The sequence below is a fragment of the Trachemys scripta genome, chromosome 10 (genome assembly GCF_013100865.1).
Source record: "Trachemys scripta elegans isolate TJP31775 chromosome 10, CAS_Tse_1.0, whole genome shotgun sequence".
Classification (NCBI taxonomy): domain Eukaryota; kingdom Metazoa; phylum Chordata; order Testudines; family Emydidae; genus Trachemys; species Trachemys scripta.
In genome coordinates this window covers 83,474,075-83,497,106 of record NC_048307.1, presented here as the reverse complement: position 1 = coordinate 83,497,106, position 23,032 = coordinate 83,474,075, and the positions used below count along the sequence as shown (strand labels likewise).

Genomic DNA, 23,032 nt, shown 5'->3' with positions numbered 1-23,032 from the left:
CCGTCCTGGGCCAATGGGGGCGGCGAGAAGCGGCGCGGGTGAGCGATGTGCTGGCCACCGCTTCCCGCCACCCCCATCGGCCCGGGACGGTGAACCGCGGCCAGTGGGGTGCGCGATCGGCCGAACCTGCCGCGTCAGCAGGTAAATAAAACTGGCCCGGCCCACCAGGGTGCTTACCCTGGCGAGCCGCGTGCTGAACGTTGCTGACCCCTGGCATAGACCCTTTGGCCAGCTAGGCTTGGGAACGCATGACTTGCTCTACAATTAACTTCTGCAAGGAAAGGCTTGGGTTTGCAAGAGCATGAGGAAGGGTGTCCCAGATTGGGCTGAGATACTTTGCCTACAGGTGTTTGTTTACAGGTAGAGACAGAAACTAGTATTTACCTCCTGGATGAGGACTGTCAAAAACTGGTGGTGGCATGATGGGAAATATATTCGTTGTAAATAGACGATCCCTGACATAACACTCAAATAATACAGGGTCAATAAGAATATGGGGCCTGACAGTCCACTGCTTTGCACCTTCTGCTGCCATGTGCACCTGTACAAAGTGGGCATGAAACAGTATCCGATCAGAATTCCCCATTTATTTACACCAGGGGTAACTTCAAACACCCCCGCGGCACTGAGTGCATGATCCTGCACCACTGACTTCAGCAGGCAGAGGGTCAAGCCCTCACCTTCCACAGGCGTAAATGACAACCCAGGGTTCAAGGAAGCAGAGGATTAGGCCCCAGGATCTCCCATCTCCCTCCCACCCCACCTGTGGAAGGGAATGTCATAAGGCTGTGGATGCTGGGGGCTGGGGTTCCATTTGACACATACAGCAAAACTCTGCATCCCAGGGAAAGGATACAGGCAGGCTTCTCATGCCAGCTGTTGCTGTCATTACCTTTTACCCAGGCAGCCTGCAAAGGACGGGAATGCAAACTCAAGGGGAAAGAATTAAGTAGGGAAATCTGTGGTCTAAGCGTCTATCTGCAAAATTACAAAGCCGAGAACTCCTAGGGAGCCCTTCCTCCCCTTCAGGTATTTGAGACCAACTTGCCTCGCGCCGAGGGAATCTCTTATTTCCTTTTTCCTTTGCTTTCCCCCCTTGAATTAACACAGCTCACAAAGCAGATGCAATCTGTCTTTCCATGTATTAAGGGGCAGTAAAACGGAAGAACGCAGTTAAATCAACACATAAACCCAAATGCCCACGTGGGATTCGCTCTGGCTGTATTTCAAAGAGGCATCATCGTATGCTGCATTTTGTGTGAACCTCTGGGCAACTGATTGTTCAGATGTGGAACTGCAGTCGTTAGAAATGAACAATCTATGAACCACAAGGGGGTAGAGGCTGGTTCTACTGACACGAAAGTCAGTGGCAAAGTGCCCCTTGACTTCAATAAAAGGGTCAGGCTGGGCTCATAGTCCTAAAGAGAACTGTTCTCCGGTAACTCCCATTCAAAAGCTTCGAGAGGTTTCATCAACTGGGAGACTTTGTGTTAAACCAACCAGGGCTGCGTCTGCAGCAGTGAATATGTGCATCTGTACAGCCAGATCCATCGCTGAAAATCGGGATCTGAATTGGCTTCTGTGAAATCCACACAGAAATCAGTGCTTTTAAATGATTTGATTTCCTTGTTACTTTTCAGACTCTCTCTTCATATAGATTGAGAGCCCCCCACAACCAGGCTCAGCCAATTAAAATATAAAGCAGCTCTGAAAAAGAATACTGCCAGCAAGGCTTTTACATTGAGTGGGGTGACCAGTAAAATGGCAGGATTTGTTTGCAGAACAGGACAATTTTCAAATAAGCGCCAGACCTTCTGTAACTGCCATTGAGCAGAGATTTATTGGGATTCAAGTCTTGCTCTTATTCAGGCTAGGTCCACACTACCCGCCTGAATCGGCGGGTAGAAATCGACCTCTCGGGGATCGAATTATCGCGTCTCGTCGGGACGCGACAATCGATCCCCAAATCGACGCTCTTACTCCACCAGCGGAGATGGGAGTAAGCACCGTCGACGGGGAGCAGCGGAGGTCGATTTTGACGCCGTCCTCACAGCGGGGTAAGTCGGCTCCGATACGTTGAATTCAGCTACGCTATTCGCGTAGCTGAATTTGCGTATCTTAAATCGACCCCCGCCCCGTAGTGAAGACCTGCCCTCAGAGTTCCTTGGACGTATTTGTGAAAAGGCTTCCTGGGGAACTGACAACAGAAGTGAGTTCAGGCTGCCCGGTCCAGTCACAGGAGAGCCCAGGGTACGTGGGGAACTTTTGGGTTAGAACTCCTGAGTAACCCACCAGCTGGAGTAAACCTAATACGCATTCTCATCATTTGGGAAAAGAAAAAAAGACTTTCCTTGTCAATGGGGGTGGGGGAGGAGAGGTGAAGGAGGGGAATGTTAAAGTAAACAGCTCACCATTGGCATAAATAAACTCTGAAATTCATTAACTGCTCCCTCTGCTCCCTGGGTTGTTTGCTCTAGTCTAAGCAAAGAAAAGAGCCTGTTGAAATTAACATTTGCAATAACCAGGGCAAAGGATACCCACCCCTCCCCCATCCCTGCTGCCCAGCAGACATGTTTGTGTAGTGGATTTCTTAAAATGGACACTGACTTTTTAGGAACATGCACAAATAATAATAACCTCTCCTTCCTAGGCTGAGGTCCCCCTAGCTGATCCCCAGAACTGGGGCTTCATTTTCTGTTACGTGCGGCGATACCAAACACACAAGTACAAAATGGGGAATGATGGTAGGCGAGCCGTACTGCTCACAAGGGTCTGGGGGGAGTTACAGTGGGTCACAAATCGAATATGAGCCAACAATGTGGTGCAGCTGCAAAAAGGGCTAATGTCATTCTGGGGGGTATTAACAGCATTGTCGTATGTGAGACCTGGGAAATAATTGTCTTGGTCTCCTCAACACTGGTGACGCCTCAGCTGGAGTGCTGTGCCCAGTTCCAGGTGCTGCACTTGAAGAAATATGTGGATAAACTGGAGAGAATCCAGAAGAGAGCAACAAAAACGCGAAAAGGTTTAGAAAAGCTGAGCTGTGAGGAAAGGCTAAAAGGGCTGGGCATGTTTGAGGAGACTGAGCGGGGACCTGAGAACAGTCTTCAAATGTGTTAAGGGCTGTTCTAAAGAGGACGGGGATCAATTGTTCTCCATGGTCACTGAAGGCAGGACAAGAAGTAATGGGCTTAATCTGCAGCCAGGGAAATTTAGGTCAGAGAGTAGAAAACCCTTTTTAACTCTAGGGCTAGATAAGCTCTGGAACAGGGAGGTTGTGGGGAGGTTTTTAACAGGTTAGACAAACACCTGTCTGGGATGCTCTCAGCAGACTTGGTCCTGCCTCAGAGCGAAGGGATAGACTAGATGGCCTCACGACGTCCCTTCCACGCCTACGTTTCTATGATTCAATGATTTCTGATGTTCTCCCTCCGCCCCCACCTCCCAACTCAAGAGTTGACAAAAGCCAACAAAAATTCATGACCGTGGTGGAGCGCTGTCCTTAGCTCCTGCCATGGTGAGATTGGCCGATGACTGGACAGGATGTGGGCAAGGGAGAAGCTCAGGCTTCATTCTGAATGTCCTAGGGTCTGACTGGTTTGCGTTGGAGTTTGCCACATAAGCCTGTCCCCACAGCCTGTCCCCAGGAGACCACTGCACAGTCCCTCTGTGTATGGGCTTCTTTCCCTCAGGGAGCTGTCTCTGGGCAGCATTTTATGGGCCTTCTCCGCTAACACTAGTCTATAACCATCATAGCTCCATTGAAGTCAAACAGTGACGCGGGTGTAAAGTGGTGTAAAATGAGAGGAGACGTCAGCCCCTTCTATTTTTAAATCTTAAAGACTCACTCCTGGGCTGGAAGTTAAGTTGGCAGAGATCCAGCTGGAATGATAATTTTGAGCCTGCGTAATCAGAAACCTCTGACAATTGAGTTAGTTAATGTAAATAGTGACACGGTCCGGCCTTTACTGCAAGGTAGTGCTGTTTGGAAAGGTATTTAAACATGAGGGAGAGGGGACGGCTGGCTACTCCTAGAAGAGCTCGTGTTTTAAAAGGAAAAATGATCAAAACTTCATTAGTGAAGTGAGTCTGGCTACCTGAAGGACACAAACCTACCTGCTAGTTAGTAGGAGGCAGATTCACACCGAGCGGAAGTTTGGGCAGGAGACAAACTTTGTTCCCCTTGCTAAAAGTAAGTAATTAGATTAATAGATAAAGAGAATGGGCAGAAGTGAAGAGGACCCTCAGCCTGCTGAATTACATAGACAGAACTCCAATTCCTTCGCGGGGTGGTCCGGTGACCTGCTGAACCATAGGAGCAAAATCTGAATGGATGGCGAATAATAATCTTTTCTATAGTGCTTTGAGATCACACGTTTTAATGCATTTACCCTCACAATAGCCCTGGGAGGGGAGAAGCGCAGTTAGCCCCATTGTGCAGACAGGGAACTGAGGCACACAGAAGCTGAGTGACCTGCCTGATATCTCGCAGGAAGTCTGTGGCCGAGGAGGGAAATGAACTGGGATCTCCAATGTCCAGGACGAGACTTTTTTGGAATCCCCAAATGGAAATTTAGAGTCTTAATTCAAGCTGCAGCTGATCCCTGTGTAATGTTACGTTGGAAGGTGCTGATGGCTGCCGGCAAGGGGTCTGGGATCCAAAGCCACCACAGACCTCGTTAAAGCCAATGGAGCAGGCACTCTCTTTCAGGCTCAATGGAAGGACAATCAAGCCCTGTAGTAAAACCAGCTGGGGACTGTGGGGCTAGCACCTGGTACTAGGCTGCATAGTAGGTCATAGTGAAACCATGTGGGCTGAGGGGTTTCCCTGGGGACAGGCGCTGGGGCTGGGATATTGGTTCCAGGCTGTGTATGCTGGAGGCAGAAAGACGGGGGAAGGAATTCTGAGCGTGACCTGGAGAGGAAGCAGAGGGACAGGGCTTCTTGGGCACAGAGCTTGCTGGCATGTCAGACTTGGGGATTTCTGAGCATGGAAACTGCTTGCTGCTGCTTGTTTCTGCTGTGTTCAGGGAGACAGGACTTTGGGTACATTTTTGGTGAATAAACAAGATTGCATCCAGAATATACCTGATGCACATCATCGATTTATTATTCTAATGAAAGCAACCCTGCAAGGCCCTGAACTTTGGCTTATCTACTCGGGAACAATAACTTAAAAGAAGAGTGGGGCAAAATCTTTGTCTCTATTTGCCTTGGAAAGTTTCTTGCTGCTATTACAGAGCTGTGTTCCTGAGAAAGGTCTCTTTATAGGCTAGAAACATGACTCTTGGGGGCTGGGGGGAACAGAGGGGCTGGATTTTGCCCTGAATAAGAGATTCTCAGTGTTTGCGGTTCTGCCCTCAATCCCATGAGCGTCCGGAGCCGAAATTACACCCACCAAGTAGGCTGACTTGCAGAGCCTTTAACACTGCAACCCAAATATTATATTTGTATACGTATCCATCAGCCCCCACTCTCTGCCAAAGTTAGTGCCCTAGTGCAGGCCAGGGGCTGACACTCATGCCAAGACTCTTGGCTACAGGATGGTTGAGGGGCTGGCGAGATGCCACCAGGTCACAATACTGCATTGTAATGGGATAATGGCTTTGTCATGGCATTGCATTGCAACCCAACCCAACCCTGCTGCTGCATTCAGGAAGGGGCATCGAGGCCAAGGGGTCTCATGTCAAAGCATCTTGAGGGCTCTGTTAACCCTGTTAAAAATGTTGTGATCTCTTTCCCCTTTCCCCATGAGATAAGAAAAAGGATTCAGGAAATAGACATTTCTTTTAGTATTCTCTCTCCTGTGGAAATGTTTTGAGGAATGCTGCTCTTTGGATTAGTTTCAGCTGGAAAGAACATGGGCTGGATCCACCCACTAATTTGGAAATATGCGCGTCAGATCAAGCGAATCCTTCTGGCTGCTAATTACAGTTGTTCCCAAAGAAACATGCACGATTACTAGTTGCCGTCAAAGCACCAGTTTGCGCTGAAATTCTGACTGCCCCATGAGAGGAGAGAGCTAGGTATACTGTGCTCGTCTACAGAGAAATCCCACTGGCAGCTGTGAGCTCTGATGGGAAAGGGAAGAGCACAAGGGGTTTCCAGAGTCTAAGGTGTGTCTGATGCCAGCACAGTACAACCGAGTTCCCCTAAAGAGATTACAGCGCTTGAGGTTTGCCTCTGCAGACCGCGAATGCAAGTGCTCCCATTCCTCAGCTCAAGCAGCAGCGAGATGGTGTGATAACCAGGCCAACGTTTTCCTTGCATGAGACTTTTAACAGTCGGTTGCTCTGAGCTCCACCAAATGCACACTTCATTTCGGGAGGGTCTGGCGGTAGGTTTGCCAGGTTCTGTTATGCATAGCTGTAAGTGTGCTGTCTAATCAGAGCAACTGTTTAAATTGGACTCAGCAAGAAAAATCAAAATTATTCCACTGGCTGCAATTACCATGAATTGAAAATATTTTGATAGGCTCAGCTGTGCTTTGCTGATTTGAAATCATACTGGGAGAGAAATTACACCCAGTTTGGCATGATAAGGCATTTGCTCTGCTTTAAAACTTGATGCTTCCCTAATCAAGGGGAAGGATGGTCTTATGGATAAGGCCTTGGCAGCTCTGGGTTCAAATCCCAGCTCTGCCACAGAATTCCTGTGTGACCTTGAGCAAGTCACTTAATTCTCTGTGTATCTGTTTCCCCCCCTGTAAAAGGAAGATAATTCCTTTGTCCATCGTGTCTATTTAGATTGTAAGCTCTCTGGAGCCGGGACTTAGGTGTATGTACAGTCCCTAGCCCAATGGGGCCTAGATTTTGGTTGTGGTCTCTAGGTAATATCATAATACTACTAATAATAATCAGAACTATGTTATCAGCGAACGAGGACTAAGTGCCCTTCCTAGCTGCTGCTGGCATTTTTCTAAGTTTATATTTGTAAAGAGCTTTGCTGCATGTTGATCTGCCCCACACAGATCTTCGCACTTGTCATGTGTGGCTACATAGCAAAATAAAACATCATCCAAGTACCTGGATCCAGACGGGCTCCCCTGTGGGCCCAGGGGATGTGAGGTTCTCCCAGTTTCCAGTCCTCTCGTAGGTGAAGGTTGTCCCAGCCACTTTGTAATCTCCGTTCCATTGGATGGTCCACCCGCCATTCAGAAAGTATTTCTCTGGATCTTCACTCCTCAAGGCCAGGAAATTTCCTGCTTCTGCCACTTCCTCAATTCTAATCTCCCGGGCTCCAGCTGGGATCATCCCAATGTCAACGTAACCTGGGAATTTCATTGACTGTCAGTCTCAGGCAGTCGAACACCATGCCAGATAAATCAATCACTTCCAGTCAAATCGCTAGAGCAATGAGAGCCTCCAAGCTGATTAAACAGAACATTTTGTCTTTTAGCTGCTGATTTCCTGGGGGCTCAGATAAAATAGCTCTTTCTTTCCAGGTTTCAGGGGTAGCCATGTTAGTCTGTATCAGCAAAAAAACCGAGGCACCTTAGAGACTAACAAATTTATTTGGGCATAAGCTTTCGGGGGCTAAAACCCACTTCATCGGATGTATGAAGTGAAAAATACAGGCGCAGGTATAAATACATGAAAGGATGGAGGTTGCTTTACCAAGTGTGAGGTCAGTCTAATGAGATAAATCAATGAACAGCAGGATACCAAGGGAGGAAAAATAACTTTTGAAGTGGTAAGAGAGTGGCTCATTACAGACAGTTGACAAGAAGGTGTGAGTAACAGTAGGGAGAAATTAGTATGGGGGAAATTAAGTTTAGGTTTTGTAATGACCCTGAATAAAGACTGGGAGTGGTTGGGTCATTACAAAACCTAAATTTAATTTCCCCCTTACTAATTTCTCCCTACAGTTACTCACACCTTCTTGTCAACTGTCTGTAATGGGCCACAAATATCAATCAGAATGAAATGAAGGATATTGATGGAATCACTCCCTTCGCTTCCTACGTGTCCTAGCCAAAGCCTTTCAGAACAATTACACTGGCAATAATTTACCTTCTCTTTATTGCTGATCCTACTTTCCCCTGTGGAATTTCCTACCAGTCATGTTACTGAAGAGTTCCTGTTTGCAAACCAGTCCTGCGCCTCCCCCCACACTGCTGATACAGGGAAAATCTGGATCTACAGATTAAGGGTGTTTGTATTAAGAAAATCATTTAAAACAACAAGTCAGAATCTTTTTTTGTCTCTCTCTTATTCAAATAGGCGAGATCTTTGACCTAACCTCATTCTGTCCACTTGCTCAGTTTTTAGGGCCATGTTTAGTTACTAAGGGAGCTTAGTCATACTTTACAAAGTTCTAGTCATGTTTCTTTAATTAAAAGAAGTGCTGTCTCTATCTATCTATATAAAAACCATCTTGGCATTTTAACATATAAAGCATGGGAACGGAAACAGAGCTTTCCTATTTTAAAAAAAAGTTGTGAGGGAATTTTGTGCTCAAAGACATAATGATAAATAATAATAACGGTACATTGTACTTTTACAGCACCTTCTGCCAAAGGATCTCAAAGCCCTTTATAAACGGTGATGAACTACAATCTCCTTGTGAGATTGGAGTTTTCCCTGTTTCACAGACAGGGAAAACTGACGCACAAAGATGCTAAGTGACTCGCTATAGGTAACCATGTTGTCCCGAGTCAAGCAGAGTACCTTAAAGGGTACCGCAAGGACCCTGAAAAACCAGGACTATCCACCACACTGGCCCATGCACTGTGTCCCCTGAGCAACATGGTGATCTGCCGAGTAGAGGCTTATCTATCCCCCAGAAAGTTACTACAAATGCTGCCACCACCGGCATGAACTGGCCAGGAGTACGTGCTGCTCACGCGTGCATTCCACAGCACATCCCTGCCTGCCAGTCCAGCAGTCTCCGGCCTTAGCTTGTAGGGTTCCTGGAGAAAAGGATCTGTGTGGTGGATTTGTCCCTTCTACCTGCAAAACCTCTGAGCACCTTTTATTGGTATATCTTATCAGTATTTGTTTAACCTTTTATGACCTGCTTCCCTTCCTAAATGAGCCGTCATGGAACACGGCAGGTGCTGTGCATTCTCACCAATTCATGCTGCTCACAAATGTTCCCTGTCAGAACAGGAACCAGCAAAAGTTCAGGGACAGGCTGGCAGACGGTTGTGACAGACAGCCTTACCCAGCCCCTCGCTCTCCTCGAACATCTTTTTCACAGTCTGGCAGGTGGATCCATCCCCATGGCACACCCCGCACCGATCCTCGACAGCGTTGGAGTCAATTTCATAGTCACAGCCCACGTTCTGAAACACAAGAACTCCCGTAGCTCACACTCAGTAGTGAAAATCTCTTCACAAGGCTCTGGTTTTAAATGGCGAGAGAAGTGCAATTTCTGTTGGCTCCAACAGCTGCATTTTACACTTCCAGAGAGGCAGAAAGTGCATGGGAGCCTGCTCTAATAATGTCAATGGGTCTGTTTCTCCATCACACAGCCCACAGGTGTCTCTCAGTGCCAGCAAGCTGTGCCCGAGTCACAGAGTGTCAAGATGGGATCACCAGTCCTCACAGGAAATAATGAATGTGACCAGGACCAGGCTCACTGAGCGGCCTGCCTGGCAGTGTACCATTTGTCATTGGTAGGATGCGAAATAAGGAAGACAGACACATGGGTTACCCAGGGAGATTAAGGGCCAGATTCTGGCATGGGGGAAATCTTGAACTTACATACAGCCAGTTCCTCCTGCTTCCCTGGTGCATGGGGTAGGCTGGGGCTCTGGCTAGGAGCAGGGAAAGGCCACGTACAGCGCCTAGCACCATGGTGTCCTGGTCCGTGGCTGGGGCTCCTTGGATTCTACAATACTATTAATTCCAAATGATAATAATAATGTCCGGGACTGGAGTATGCTGTGTTCTGCCACGACCCAGCCAACACAATAGCCCAGAGGGGGACTGCTTTTGCCAGTGTAAGTGAGAGCAGCCTTGCTGATCCGGGAGTCTAGGTCAGGCCCCTGCCTGTCCCAGGAGCATGGGGTGGGGGGATGTTTAGGTGACATGAATTTGGTGATTGTGCCCTGAACTGTTTTGTCCGTGGCCATCGCTGAAGAATCATGTATTGTTATTACATTTCTATTATAGTCTTCTAGTTTGTTTCATTTCACCATCACAGGGTGTAGCCGTAGTATCCAAGCACTTGTTCCATCTCTCTTCTTACAAACGGTGTGGTCTCAGCTAATGGCTCTGAAGTTTGGTTCATCTTAATCTAGGGATCAGGGCACAAATAGATGCAACTCACTTAGCTTCAGTGAAGTTGCAAACACTTACACAGGGTTGAAGCCAGCCGGATGTCCCTTATGCTGAGGCACACAGCGTCAGATTTCTTACTCATGACCGCTTTTCCTGCCACCTGTCCTGCTCAGAAGGGATGAAGGAGTCAGGTCTGGCAGTTCACTAAAGGTCCACCAAAGCCAGCTTGTGTTGGTAAGTTATCAAATTGCCGCATATATAGCACCTGGGTGTCTTTTTGAAGTTAGGCACTCAAATACCTTGGCAAGAATGCAGTCCATATACCTGTTTCCATTTTCTCCTGGGCCTGTCTGTGAGCATCTAGCATTTGTTTGCACCCTTTCAATTTTACACAGATTTTGATGTAAAGTTGGATGCAATACTATTCGTAAAAGCCCAACCGTTTACCTTTCTGCTCGTTTCTTTCAGAGTCTTCTGTTACACGAACCTAAGAGTAGGGAGTCCGTGAGGTAGGAGAAGAGAATTGTTGGACTTTGTTAGTGCTAAATCCCGTGCTTTAGTTGGGAGATGGCAGCCTCCTGATTGGTAGATCTGCCAGTGCAGTTTCTCTGCAGTGCCAGGGAGATTTTTTATATTCTGCTAACGTACGGTGCGCACTCATATGCAGGTGGCAGTGCCCAGTCTCTTGCCCTTCAGTACCAGAGATATCCATTTGATTTTAGCTCAGTAAAAGCCCCAGAGTGAATGCCAAAGGGTCCTTTTAGTATCTGTGTGTGACAGGGTGTACTAGGCCTTCGTGGTCCCCTGCTGGAGGCCCCGCTGCTCTGCTACACCCTGTCCCAAGAAGCCACACGGTGGGAGGGAAAAAAGCCACAAAGCTGCATCCTCTAGGCTTGCTTAGAGAGGCCTCACTGGAGCGGCCATCTCGGAAGGTAGAGAGACCTGGTCCTCCAAAGGCTAGAAGGGCTAGCGATGACCAATCAGAGCTCAAGAGGCTGAAATAAAAGCTCCTGAGGGACCTTAGCAGGTCAGTTCCCAGCGGGGAGCAGAGGAGTGAAGGAGGCCGACAAATAGACAGCACTCATGGCTGGCTGAACTTACACTGCGACTGCAGAGGGAGAAGGACCTGGGGACACCGGCCCGCAGTTAGGGCTGGAGATAAAAGGGCCCAGTAGCAAGAGGCCCAGGGAAACAGCAGCGACAGACTGAATAAACAGTACATGGCTGGTGTGTATAGGGTCCCTGGATTGAAACCCGGAGTAGAGGGCGGGCCAGCCCCTATCAGCCACAGGTAAAGTGTCGTGAAGCCCAAGAAGGGGACAGGCCTCATTTAGGAGCCTGAACAAAAAGGCCAAATCTAAAATGGGGGGAGGGATAGCTCAGTGGTTTGAGCATTAGCCTGCTAAACCCAGGGTTGTGAGTTCAATCCTTGAGGGGGCCATGTAGGGATCTGGGGCAAAAATCTGTCTGGGGATTGGTCCTGCTTTGAGCAGGGGGTTGGGCTAGATGACCTCCTGAGGTCCCTTCCAACCCTGATATTCTATAAAAGGGCCCAGGGCCAGGGATGAAGGCCACAGCAGGGGCAAAGAGACTTTAGTTACTGGACTCTTTAATACCCCCAGGTTCATCTGGACTTTGTGATATGGCCAGAGGGCCATGCCACTGAAGACCCGCTAAGGTTGGCTGGCAGCCTGTACCGGGTGCCAGGGGTGAGAAAAAGTCTGCAGTACCACACCCAGCCACTTGAAGGCACTCAAGAGGTAAGTGTCCCTTCACACTGTGTGAATAGGTGAGTTGTCCCGTTTGGGTGCAGTAGTGTCCAGGAAAACAGTTGTATTTGTGTGATGGGGAAAGAACATTGTTACTTTTTCCTACCGTAAGAGCCTGTTCTGAGCCAAGGAGTTAGTTTTAATTTTGGTGTCGGAGACTAAGACAGCACCAGCTTTTGTGTGTGCAGCCGGCTCTGGCTGACTAACTTGTCATTCGCACAGGGCTGCTAAATCGCATTTTTCACTTGTACGTGCCCCATGAAGATTGCGACCCTTTGCGCCTAGACTAAAAGTGGACCCAGCTCTGTGAGTACTGCTCAGCAGAGCAACTGCCACCCGGTTTTGGACTCTGGCTCTGCTGGCAACAAAATCTGAATGGCTGTTTCTAAGGAAGGGTGAGATTTTCCGTGAATGGTTTTGACATAAGCAGCTGCAAAGATAATTGCTTATTGATTATTTCCCCATCTCCTCTCTGTGCCATATGGAGTGCAAAGGCCCAGCAGCCCACACAGATCTGGGAAAGTCTTGTCGTGCTGGTGTCGCTCTGCAACCATCTTCTTCCCACACACAACAAAGGGGAACAGGCAGTGCTGTGTTTCCTCTTTTGAGTCCGGTAATTTCTCTCTCCGATTGGCAGCAGCCAAAACTTGAGTATGTTCAAACACATGCTGCTGCTCGGGGTTTAGCTGCCTTTCTGCTCTGAGTAATGTTGGTGAGTACATAGCAACCCACATGAGCGGGAAGATAAGGACTTATCTTTTCCCTTTGTCCAGTGGCTGTTTCTTTTTTATCCATTCACCCCTCCGTACGAACTCTAGGTCGAGCTCACTGCTGGCACACATGGGTGGCTTCCCAGCCTCCTCCCAGTCGCAGTCAACACATGATGTATAGAGCCAAAAATCACCCTCCTCCTTCAGGCTTGTTTGTATTAACAGGCTAATACCAAATAAACACTATCAACTCCAGCCCAAGGCTTTTCCCAGGCTCCTAGGACCAGGTCAGTGCCAGACGCTGTGTTTCTGTCTGCAGATCCACTCCCACTTCCCCTATAGCCAGAGCGGAGTAAATGACCCACCTGGAACACTGAATGAGCAGGCTCAACAGGGCAGGTGCACAGAAGGAGTGTCCTGATAGGGCATAACTCCCTCCAAGCACAAGGAGGCTGTTGGTGAATTTGGCCTGTGTTGTCCTTGTAGTCAGCTGGGTTTGTTTTCATTAATTATGTTGGGGAATATCTGGCGGCGAAAGCCGTCTGGGAACGAGAGAGCTCTTGGCAAGTCACTGACGGAGCACGCTGCTGACACAGAAGCCTGAGCACTGCACTAGCCCAGCTACTGTTTCTGTATGCATGCCACTATTCCACACAGCTAACCCAGGAGGTGAAACTCCACGCCACGGAGCAAAAGAGAAATGGTTGTAATCCCTGCATGGTTCATTGTACTCGATGGAATGGAAAATCTGCTCCTGTGTGGTCTGCAGGCTGATACAGCTGGCTGCGAATGAAACCATGTGCTGCAACTGTGAGAGGGGCTGGACAATGGATCCACAAATAAACAGAACCTCTGGCCAAGGAATTAGGGTGCAAATCACCTCTGTGCAGAGCAGAGGGTGATTTAAGTGGAGGCGAGGACTTGTGCTGGTCATCTGCAGAGGGGGGAATTTCATTGTACACATTCCCATCTTCATGGCAGTCCTTCAAAGTACATTTTTACCTAAGCGCTGCTGCAGGTACCGTGCACCTGCCACGCATGGAACTCTGACTGAACAGCTGAATCCCAATCATGCGCTGTCCGGGTCACTCTTCCCCTGCTTGCCCTGGCAGTATTAGTGAGGTCAACTGCAAGAGGAGGGAAGTGGCTCACATGTAATTCCTGGAAACCATCATTACTCTTCAGAGAGTGGGCAGCCCTGTCAATGCAAGTCCAAAATAGCAATACATTTGGTCCATGGACTGCAAAACCGAGATGCCTCCAGTTGCCTTCTACGTGTCTGATCCAATGAGCACTGAAGACTTTGGGGCGCTCTCCGTTAACGTCACTGGGCACTGGATAAGGCCCTATTTTAATATGTAAAAATGGAGCTTAGCTATGAAATATAAAATAGAGGGTTTTCTTTGTGAAAACGTTTTCTAATAAAACATGAGGCATATTTGTTATCTCCCAAATCTTGGGATTACTCACCTGAGTAAGAGCTATGAGTGTGAGTAAGATTTTGCAAGACTGCATCCCTCTGTCCCCTGGAAAAGTCTTCGCAGAAATCTAATGAAGACTCCTACAGGATTCCAAGGCAGGCATGATTCGACAGTCCTGAGGTGGGTTTTAGTAGCAAGACAGCCTGCAAAACTTATCCAGTCTGCTCTTCATCAGTGACACCTTGCAGATGGTATTGCCGAAGGGTGTTTCTGCCAAAGGAATTGCTTCCTGAGGCTGGCTGTCATGCCTCCTTATCTGCCTCCCAGTTGGCTTTGGCAGCACTTTGTTCTAGGTATCGTGAGTTTGGGAAATATCCTTCCCAGGTGTCAGTCAACAGAGTTCGGCCTGACGCCAGCGTTAGTTTTTATAGAGTTTCAAAGAAAGAAAATAAAAATTTTAAAAATCAGAAACCCACAGGGTCTGGGTTCTATATTAAGATAAACATGTTCTTTTGTTCAGACGTGTTCTTTTGTTTAACTTCCATTCCTGAAGGCCAAATCCCATCCACAACATAGGTCCAAATATGGCCATGTCTTATCTTCATGCAACCCCATCCACATGAGTCAGGAAAAGACACCATCATTCCCATGCATGAAAATAATAACATGTTTGTCAATAAAACATTTGTTTTGGTGCGAGCAGGCAAAGCCCTTACACCATTCCTTCACGCGCACAACACACACAATAGGGCAAACAGTAACACCAGTTCTGGGTTTGCCTTTATTCAACAAATCTCTAAGACCAACCTTGGGCTTACCAACATAACTGGGCTTTTCTCAGCTAGATTCCTGTCTCTCCCTCTAAGTCTCTCTTCCTGAGAGAGCCAGTTGGAGTTGAAACTAAAGGGACTCATCTGGCCTGGCTTCTAGGGTGAGTCAGCAAAATAGCTCTGCACCTCTCCACAGGTTCTCAAAGACACGTTTCACAAAGAGAGACAACACCCAAAGCATACCTTACAGATCCCATTGATACAGATATCCCGGCTTGCGTTCCCTTCGTAACATGGAGTCCCATCAATGACAGCATCCCGGAGCTTTTCCGAAAAGTATTCATCTTCTGGGCGGCAGTGCAACTCACACGGATTGACTGAGGGTTCCAAACAGACTGTAAATAAACCTGCAAGGCCAAGAGTATCTACACACTTCCACCCATGTCCTGTCTTCTCCCACTAGAGCCATCCCTGCTACAGAACCAAGACTTGCACTGTCAGGACTTTCCTGTGCTCTAAATAATCATCTTTTGACCCATAAACTAAACCTGCAAATGCACCTATGACCCCTTCACTTGAAGTGCTGCCAGCTTAGAACGTCAGCTCTTTGGGGCAAAGACTGCCTTTTTTCGTTCTCTGTTTGTCCCTAGTACAATGGGGTCCTAGTCCATGACTTGAGCTCCTAGATGCTACAGAAATGCAAATAATAAATTAATAATAATATGTCTTAATTATGACAGCACTGAAAGGTAAAACTTCTTGGCCTTGTGCATGGATTCTAACCATCAATACAGATCATTAGTAAAATCAATTTAAAATAATTGTCTAGCTTTGCAGATAGAGGCTCAGGAGGTTGGACTTACTGTTGGTCGGTACCGGCATCCACTTATAGAGCTTCCCTTTATATAGCATGGCATCAAACTGGCTGCACTGGATATGACGGAAGGACGGTTTGTCTGTGGGGCACGGCTTCATGTTACAAACCCGGAATCGCTTCCGCTCCCCCAGGCAGTATTTACCCCCGTACTTCGGTCTGTTATCAAAAGCAGGAGAACAGAAAACACAAGCAGGTGCAACACATTAGGATGAAATTCACTAACTTATCATAGAATATAAGGAACACATTTCTCAGTGTGATCCCTATTGGTTGCTAATCTTTTAATTTACCACATTGGGTCAGATTCCCTAGTCAAGCAAAATCCTGTCTAAAGTCAATGGAGATTTGCTCAGTTAAAGTCCACGTAATTTGACACCGTATGTCAGGGGTCGGCAACCTTCGCCACACGGCCCATCAGGGTAATCTGCTGGCGGACCGCGAGACATTTTGTTTACGTTGACTGTCCACAGGCACGGCCCCCCACAGCTCCCAGTGGCCGCGGTTCACCGTTCCCAGCCAATGGGAGCTGCAAGAAGTGGCGGGCCGTAGGGACGTGCTGGTCACCGCTTCCCGTAGCTCCCATTGGCCAGGAATGGCAAACCGCAGCCCACTGGGAGCTGCGGGGGGGGGGGGGGGGGGGGGGGGAGAGGAGGGCGTGCCTGCGGACAGTCAATGTAAACAAAATGTCTCGCGGCCTGCCAGCGGATTACCCTGTTGGGCCGCGTACTGAAGGTTGCCAACCCCTGCCCTATGACTTCATTTTTATTTATATGGAGCCAAATTCTGCTGTTATTTGCACCAATATAAATCCAGAATAACTCCACTGTATTCAGTGGCTTTACCCCAGCAGAGCAGAGAGCAGAACATAGCCACATCAACTCTACAATCACATGGAATGGAAAGCATTACCTGTGCTAACCAGAGATGGCTCAGAGCTTCAGCCTTCCATCCCAGATCTGAACATACCCATATTTCAGGGTGTGTGTGTAAGTTTGAAGTCAGCTGTTTGATTAGAACTATTCTAGAGAGGGGAGACAGATCTGGATTTGAACTGTGAAGCTCTGGTACGTTTGGATCTGTGGTTTTGGTTCCGATCTGTCTTTAGTTTTAATAAGTATGATTCTCCTTCCTTAGACAGACCTACAACTGTAACGCAAATAAGGAGCTCGCTTTTTTGCAGCTAACATACCCAAATGGAAAGTGCCACAAAAGGAAGTTATTTGTGTCACATCAGACCAACGGTTGGTGTCTCTGTATCTGATAATCATATCCCTTCATTCGTTCCCCTGCTGATATATTGTCAGTTATTAGGAAATTTCTTTATTCTGGGGGCAGATCCTCACTGAAGTTGATGGGAGCTTTACCACTGACTTCAGTGATTGCTGTATCAGGCTCTTTGCTAGTAAATCTTTGAGAAACTCCATAAAAGCAGCAAACATTCCAGGTTAAACCTAAATCCATCATAAAGCCAGTTTTCCATAGTGAAATTTAAAAAGTCCTGGATCCCTGCTATACAACTTGTTTCTAGATTAATAACTTTGCTGATGATGTAATTGGCAGACATGTCTACTGGACCCATTGGGATTAGAACTTGACCTGCTGATGGTTTATTAACACAGCAGCTCAAAGATGGCTTTTACTAAGTGAATGTTGTCAAACTGAATTTCTTTATTGAAAGACCTAGCTCTCTTGTTGGCAGGTTACGTCATCTCCCCCCCCCCAAAAAAAAGAGGCAACATTGTTTGCCATCTTGGGGAAGGGAGCTTTGATCCCTGGGACAAAGTCCTTTGCTCATCTTTCAACAGATTTCGTTAACAAATAAGCCCATAGAATTCTGTCTTTCAAACAGAAATGAGCTGAACACCAATTAAAAAATAATGAAGCTGCAATTTAGTGCAGGATTCCTGCCTTCTCTTCCCCCCTTTCCCCCCCGGCCTGAAACAATGGCTGCATTCAGAAGCAACTTTCCCAAAGAGCCAATCTGACCTGGTTGTGAGAGGAAGATCTGAGGCCCTGCCAGTGTGTGTGTTACATCAAAAGGTGTGAGTCCTGAGCCCCATGGCTGTCGCGATGGCCTTCAGTTCGGCTGAACCTCTCCACTGACTCTATGCTTTAGAGAGGAACATCCCAGTCAGGCAGCCGTGGGCAAACAGCTAGCATCCTGAGCTGTAACACACCGTTGTACAGCACAGCAGACCTCTGGGCTGTGGCATCAAAGGAAAATTTGTGGGATCTGAGCTCTTTTCAATAACTATTTAAGTTAGCGAAAGTGACAGAATTTAAGTATAATTGACTTTTATCAGGGGTGGTGCTTGTTTACATTTTGCATTTCACTCCACTAGGACAATGAAACCTGACTAATTCCTTTTGGGTGTGTTTCTAGACAATTGCACTTTTGAGTTTTTCTGCCTTAGCAGAATGTTGCAATGTCTGGGCTACTACACTGCAGGGGAATATTTAAAGCCAAACGGGGGGGAGGGGGAGAGAAACCCTATTTTCTTTTTAAAAATTAGAATAGAATACAATAAAGCACAAGTTAAATAATTTCTATGACTTCTTTATAAGATTTTTTGTAAAACTTTTAAAAAGCAAATTTACATTGTGGATCTACCTCCACAGTGTGACTTTACTGTTACCAATATGGCCAATTTTAAGGCCTCGCTTTATGATGATATAAAAATGGTTACTAAAGTTAAGCGTCAATGGCAATATTTGAAGCCCTTCTTTCCTGCAATTGCAGTCAAGAATCATTATCTGCGTAGGAACCTACAGTCTCAGCCATCTCCTCAGCATTTTCAGAAATTGACAAATGATTGCCATTTCTCAAGATAAAACTGGCTGGTTACATTCCACAGACCATAAAGCCATCTGTTTTACCATCTCTGCAAGTATGCCCTGATGAGATGGCTTTGCCTAACAGCATGGATTACTGGAACCATAATCTTCCTGAATTGGCCACACATTTGACAAAAATGGCCCAGCTATTGGAAACATGTCAACAGAGATCCTCTTTTGTCATTAAGTCTATTTCTGTATTCATAAACAGAAGGCACAGGTCCTGTCCTCTTGTCACGTGAGTATAAACATGGAATCATTCTATCCTTGAAATAAAGCCTCACTGGAGTTACTCCAGGTTTGCACCAGTGTAACAGAGATCAGAATGTGGTCCATTTTGGGTCTGTGGTGGAGAGTGCTACTCTTCTGCTTTCCCAAGGACAGGCCTCCAACCCTGGGTCTGCTCCTGTTCCAGCTGGAATCAATGGCAAAACTGCCATTGCCTTCTGGGGGTGCAAGACTGAGCCCTTTGTATTCCAAGTGCTGGGAAAATAACATCCACAGCTTACCTGCCTTGTGTCGAATGTTCTGGGACAGGTGGCTGGAGCACATGGTACCACACAGTTATTAAATCTATAAAATTACGATTAATTACAGTGATTGTTTAGTTAACCATACGTCTATTGTTCCCCTTTGAAACAATGTCCCTCTCGTGACTGCTTTAGAAGAGTAAAAATCTCCAATGTGCTAAACAAAAAGTTTGACCATCACACTTGATTTTGCATGTGATTATTATGTGCTAAATGTTTGCACTAATATAGCACCTGAGAGACTTTTTGCCAGCTAGAATACTTTGTTTTCTCTCCAATAGTCAGTTGTAAGTGAGTTCTCATTTGTCTCCACATTGTTCACATCACTACAGAAGCCCCTATGTTGCCCATACCTCTACAGTTTGCCCTTGGTATATTTTTTTTTACAGATGCTTGGCCAACAAATACTAGTAGAACAATTGCCATGACTATTTATTTACACTTCAGGGACAGAGGAAAAAGTCCAAAGATCATACACACATACAGCACCATGAAGAGGTGGCAAGGAGCAATACCACATTTTACTAATTGAAACATAGATAGAGCTGCATAACCTCACTTGAATTCACATCAGCTCATTGGGTCTGGTTCTGATCTCACTTATACTAGTTTTATACTGGTGTGGAGTTACTTGTCATTTTTATCAATGTAACTGATATCACTGGGGAAGTGGTCTGATGTGTAATAAAATATCCCATCAAATCCTACAGAGTTTAGAGATAACATCCACACACACTCGCTAGAACTACTTTCCAGGCCCTTCCCCCCCTTTTATAAAACAAGGAAAAGAAACCTTCACCTGAACTGATTGTAAACTCTTGGGGAGCAGGAACTGTTTTTTATTTTCTGTTCAGTGTCCAGCATAAAAGGACTATGACCCTAACTGGCGTTTGTTTATAGGTGCTACTTTAATTAGAGCTGGGTGCCATTTTTCAACTGAAACTTTCTCTTAATCATCTTAATCTTCATCTTAAATAATTTTAAGCAAAAAAAGGTTGGGGGACACCAAAATGTTTTCCAAATTTGTGTCCATTTTGTCAAATTGTTCATTTGAAAAACAATCTGAAATGTTTTGATTTTTTTTTTTTTGGCTTCAAACAACTTTGTGTTTCTAAATTTCCTTTAATTTTATTTTTAAAATATTTAAAATTTAAAATATTCAAAAATGTTAAGTGGTCAAAATCAAAACAAAACATTCTTTTTGATCTGAAATTTAATTTTTTTTTAAACTTTTCAGTTTGCTAAAAAAAAAATGTTTTTGGTCCAACCTAAAGCTATTTTTTTTTACTTTTCAAGATTGCCAATAAAATGAAAAAACTGCTATTTGCCAAACTCTAGCTGCAATATAATAAATGCCGAAGTGCCTGATACCAGCAGCATAAGTGATTTCATAACAATCTATTTACATATAGAAACTGGACTTCATCTGATGCAGAGAGAGTTCCCAAAAGTTGCAAGAGAAGAGCTGGTTTGAATTTTTTGGCACAGTGTTTTTGGGATGTATGGAACAGACGTGGCCAGTCACAAGAAAAGGAATTGGTACGCTCTCTACCATGGAAATGAAGATGCTGAGATGATCAAATGGTTGGACACTCCATGACAGGAAATGAAATGAGGTTGTGAGGATCCTTATGTGGGTTGCCCCAATTGAAGACCAGTTGAGGGAGGCTACGTTACGTTGATATGGATGTGTCCAATGGAGACCTGAGAGTGTTATTGATAGGAATGCCCTTGCAATCATCATGGACGGAAAATGACCAAAGGTAGGCCAAAGAATCAATACATGGACCAGATATCAGTGGACCTTAGAGAGACCAATTGCATGACAGCCTGGTGTACAATCAAGAGTTTTGGAAGAAGGCTATAAACGTCACTGACCTCAAACAGAGATGTGTTGAAGAAGAAGATGATGATGATGATTTTTGGGGGAAATTATCAGCATTTGCAGCCAACTGTCCCCACCATCTTTCCCACACTGCTCCCAGTCGGCCTCAGATCTACTCTGAAAGAACAACTGGCACTACTTGGCAATTCTGTAAGGAGTCCGAGTAGAGAGGCCAAAGACTGGAGGAGCTATAGGGACTGAACTCCTTTCCCATCACTGAAAGGTGACAAGTCAAAAGTGGACTACAGCAGAACCAGGATGAGCTCAAAAATATTTTAATGCAAAGAAGTTTGGAGGGCTATTAAAGAAATGGGCAATGGCTTTAGTTAGGCAACTCATGTGAGCAAGGCCTGCAGGACTGGATCACAGCCCAGACATGAACATGTGTCTGCAGTTGAAAGCCCCTCCTCCCCCATCTCCACACCATTTATATAGTGGAAGGGCAGTTCATTAAGGGTATGGTAGTGGGGTGGCCTGCCCCTTTCAGGACTGGAGGCCTGCAGCTCGCCAGCCTGTACAATTAACCTGCCTGCCAGGGATGAGATGTGGGGTTTAATTAGAATCAAAGGGCAGCAAGAAGTTGCTAGAGAGAGGGAGAAGCTCAGGAAACTGTAGAGAATGAGAGACTCCTGCAGGCAAGATCCTGAGGCCAGGCTAGGAGGAGCTGGGAGAAGCCTGCTCAAGAAAGAAATCCCTGAGACCAGCGGAGTTTGGGGCAGGGCCCAGCTTAAGGCTGGAGGGAATTTTTGTGTGTGTTTAATTTTGAACTTTGTTAAAAAACTAACTCCTAAGGAGGGTTGTTATTGGACTTGTAAAAGCCTCTTCTGGAGTTTATTGTGGAACTAAGAAAGGACACTGAGGCAAGGGGCTGTTTGCAGGGCTGTCCTGAGACCACCAGGGCTGCTGGGAGGTGGAAGGGCCACTCGACGCCAGATATGATTCAAAACTCAATGGAAGAAATGGGAATCTTTCAATTTCCATTGATTTCAATGGGTTTGAGATCAGGTCCTCAATGCTCCATGCTAATAATTTCTAAATGATGGAAAGATTTTTTTCACTGTGCGTGTAGGAGGCCCAAGCTCTGCCTTGTTTTCTAGGGTAGAATGGGAAGATTGTTCCAAAAGAAAAAAAAAAAAAAAATTAACGCTTCCCTAACACTAGCCCTAACCCTTTTTAAACGAGTAGAACTCTTTTTCAGTAAATAGAGTTATTCTCTGTCTGGAAGCTACCAGCACATCTGGGCACTATTTGTAGCTGTTTCCTGCTTCTTAACCCTTTGCCAACTTGAGCTTGTCATGACATTTCCCATGGCGCATTTCCATATGACCATAAGGAAGTTACATTTTCCCTGAACAGTTTCTTCAGGGGAAACTTGAATTAAAGAAAATAAAATTAATTTATGGTTTATGGTTATGGAGACACCTAAAGAAGAAAAACTATCCTATTCATATACGTGTTCGCTCCATCTGAAAAGCAAGGCCAAAGAGATTTACCTACAGCAGCCAAAACAAATAATTTCCTTGGGTGAGCTTTGCCAGCTTTGCAGTGTTTGCACTCCTACATGCCTGTGGTTGTGTTTAAAACACTCTGTAAACAACAACTGCACTCCTCCAGCAAAACTCATGTCAAACATAAACTTTGCTCTTGACCTAGAAACAAGATTACATAAAGGGTTTTTTTTAAACAAGTTCAATTGCACATGCTAAAATGATGTACTTATGAAAGTGGTTAACCAGGGAACCTATTCTGGGCTCATTAGAGACCTTTCTTTATCTGATTCTGAAACGCCTTAAGCCATGAAAGGCTGAATGCCACCTGAAAAATAAGTAAAGACCATAAAATTGCTCTTGTGGTTGTGATTGATTGTGTACTCAAAAGACCTCAAGAAAACCAGGGGTGTGCATTAAAACACTTAGGGTGGGAGTGCTGTTAATCTTGCACTTACATTGTGAGGTCTGTGTTGTTAGTTCTGCAAACCTGGAATGTCATTTCAAAGCTCATTTGGAAGG

The 23,032-nt window shown here is 46.0% G+C and overlaps 1 protein-coding gene and 1 long non-coding RNA gene across 5 annotated transcripts in view; one reads left to right on the top strand and one right to left on the bottom strand.

The window, feature by feature from the left end:
* The window catches only part of ADAMTS7 (ADAM metallopeptidase with thrombospondin type 1 motif 7), a 144,013-nt gene that overhangs the window by 74,765 nt on the left and 46,216 nt on the right, over positions 1–23,032 (bottom strand). For all 3 annotated transcript variants that reach the window (XM_034784955.1, XM_034784954.1, XM_034784956.1), the window contains 4 exons: positions 15,760–15,929; positions 15,140–15,273; positions 9,166–9,286; positions 7,026–7,270 (listed from right to left, as the gene is read on the bottom strand). In XM_034784955.1, the coding sequence (XP_034640846.1) occupies positions 7,026–7,270; positions 9,166–9,286; positions 15,140–15,273; positions 15,760–15,929 (670 nt within the window). The remainder of the gene's footprint in view (positions 1–7,025; positions 7,271–9,165; positions 9,287–15,139; positions 15,274–15,759; positions 15,930–23,032) is intronic.
* Positions 3,995–22,851, top strand: LOC117884521. 2 transcript variants are annotated; one of them, XR_004647580.1, is made up of 3 exons: positions 3,995–4,192; positions 11,849–11,986; positions 20,551–22,851. It is a non-coding gene; the product is annotated as an uncharacterized LOC117884521 (long non-coding RNA). The 2 variants fall into 2 exon arrangements; XR_004647579.1 differs by having other exon boundaries at positions 3,995–4,790.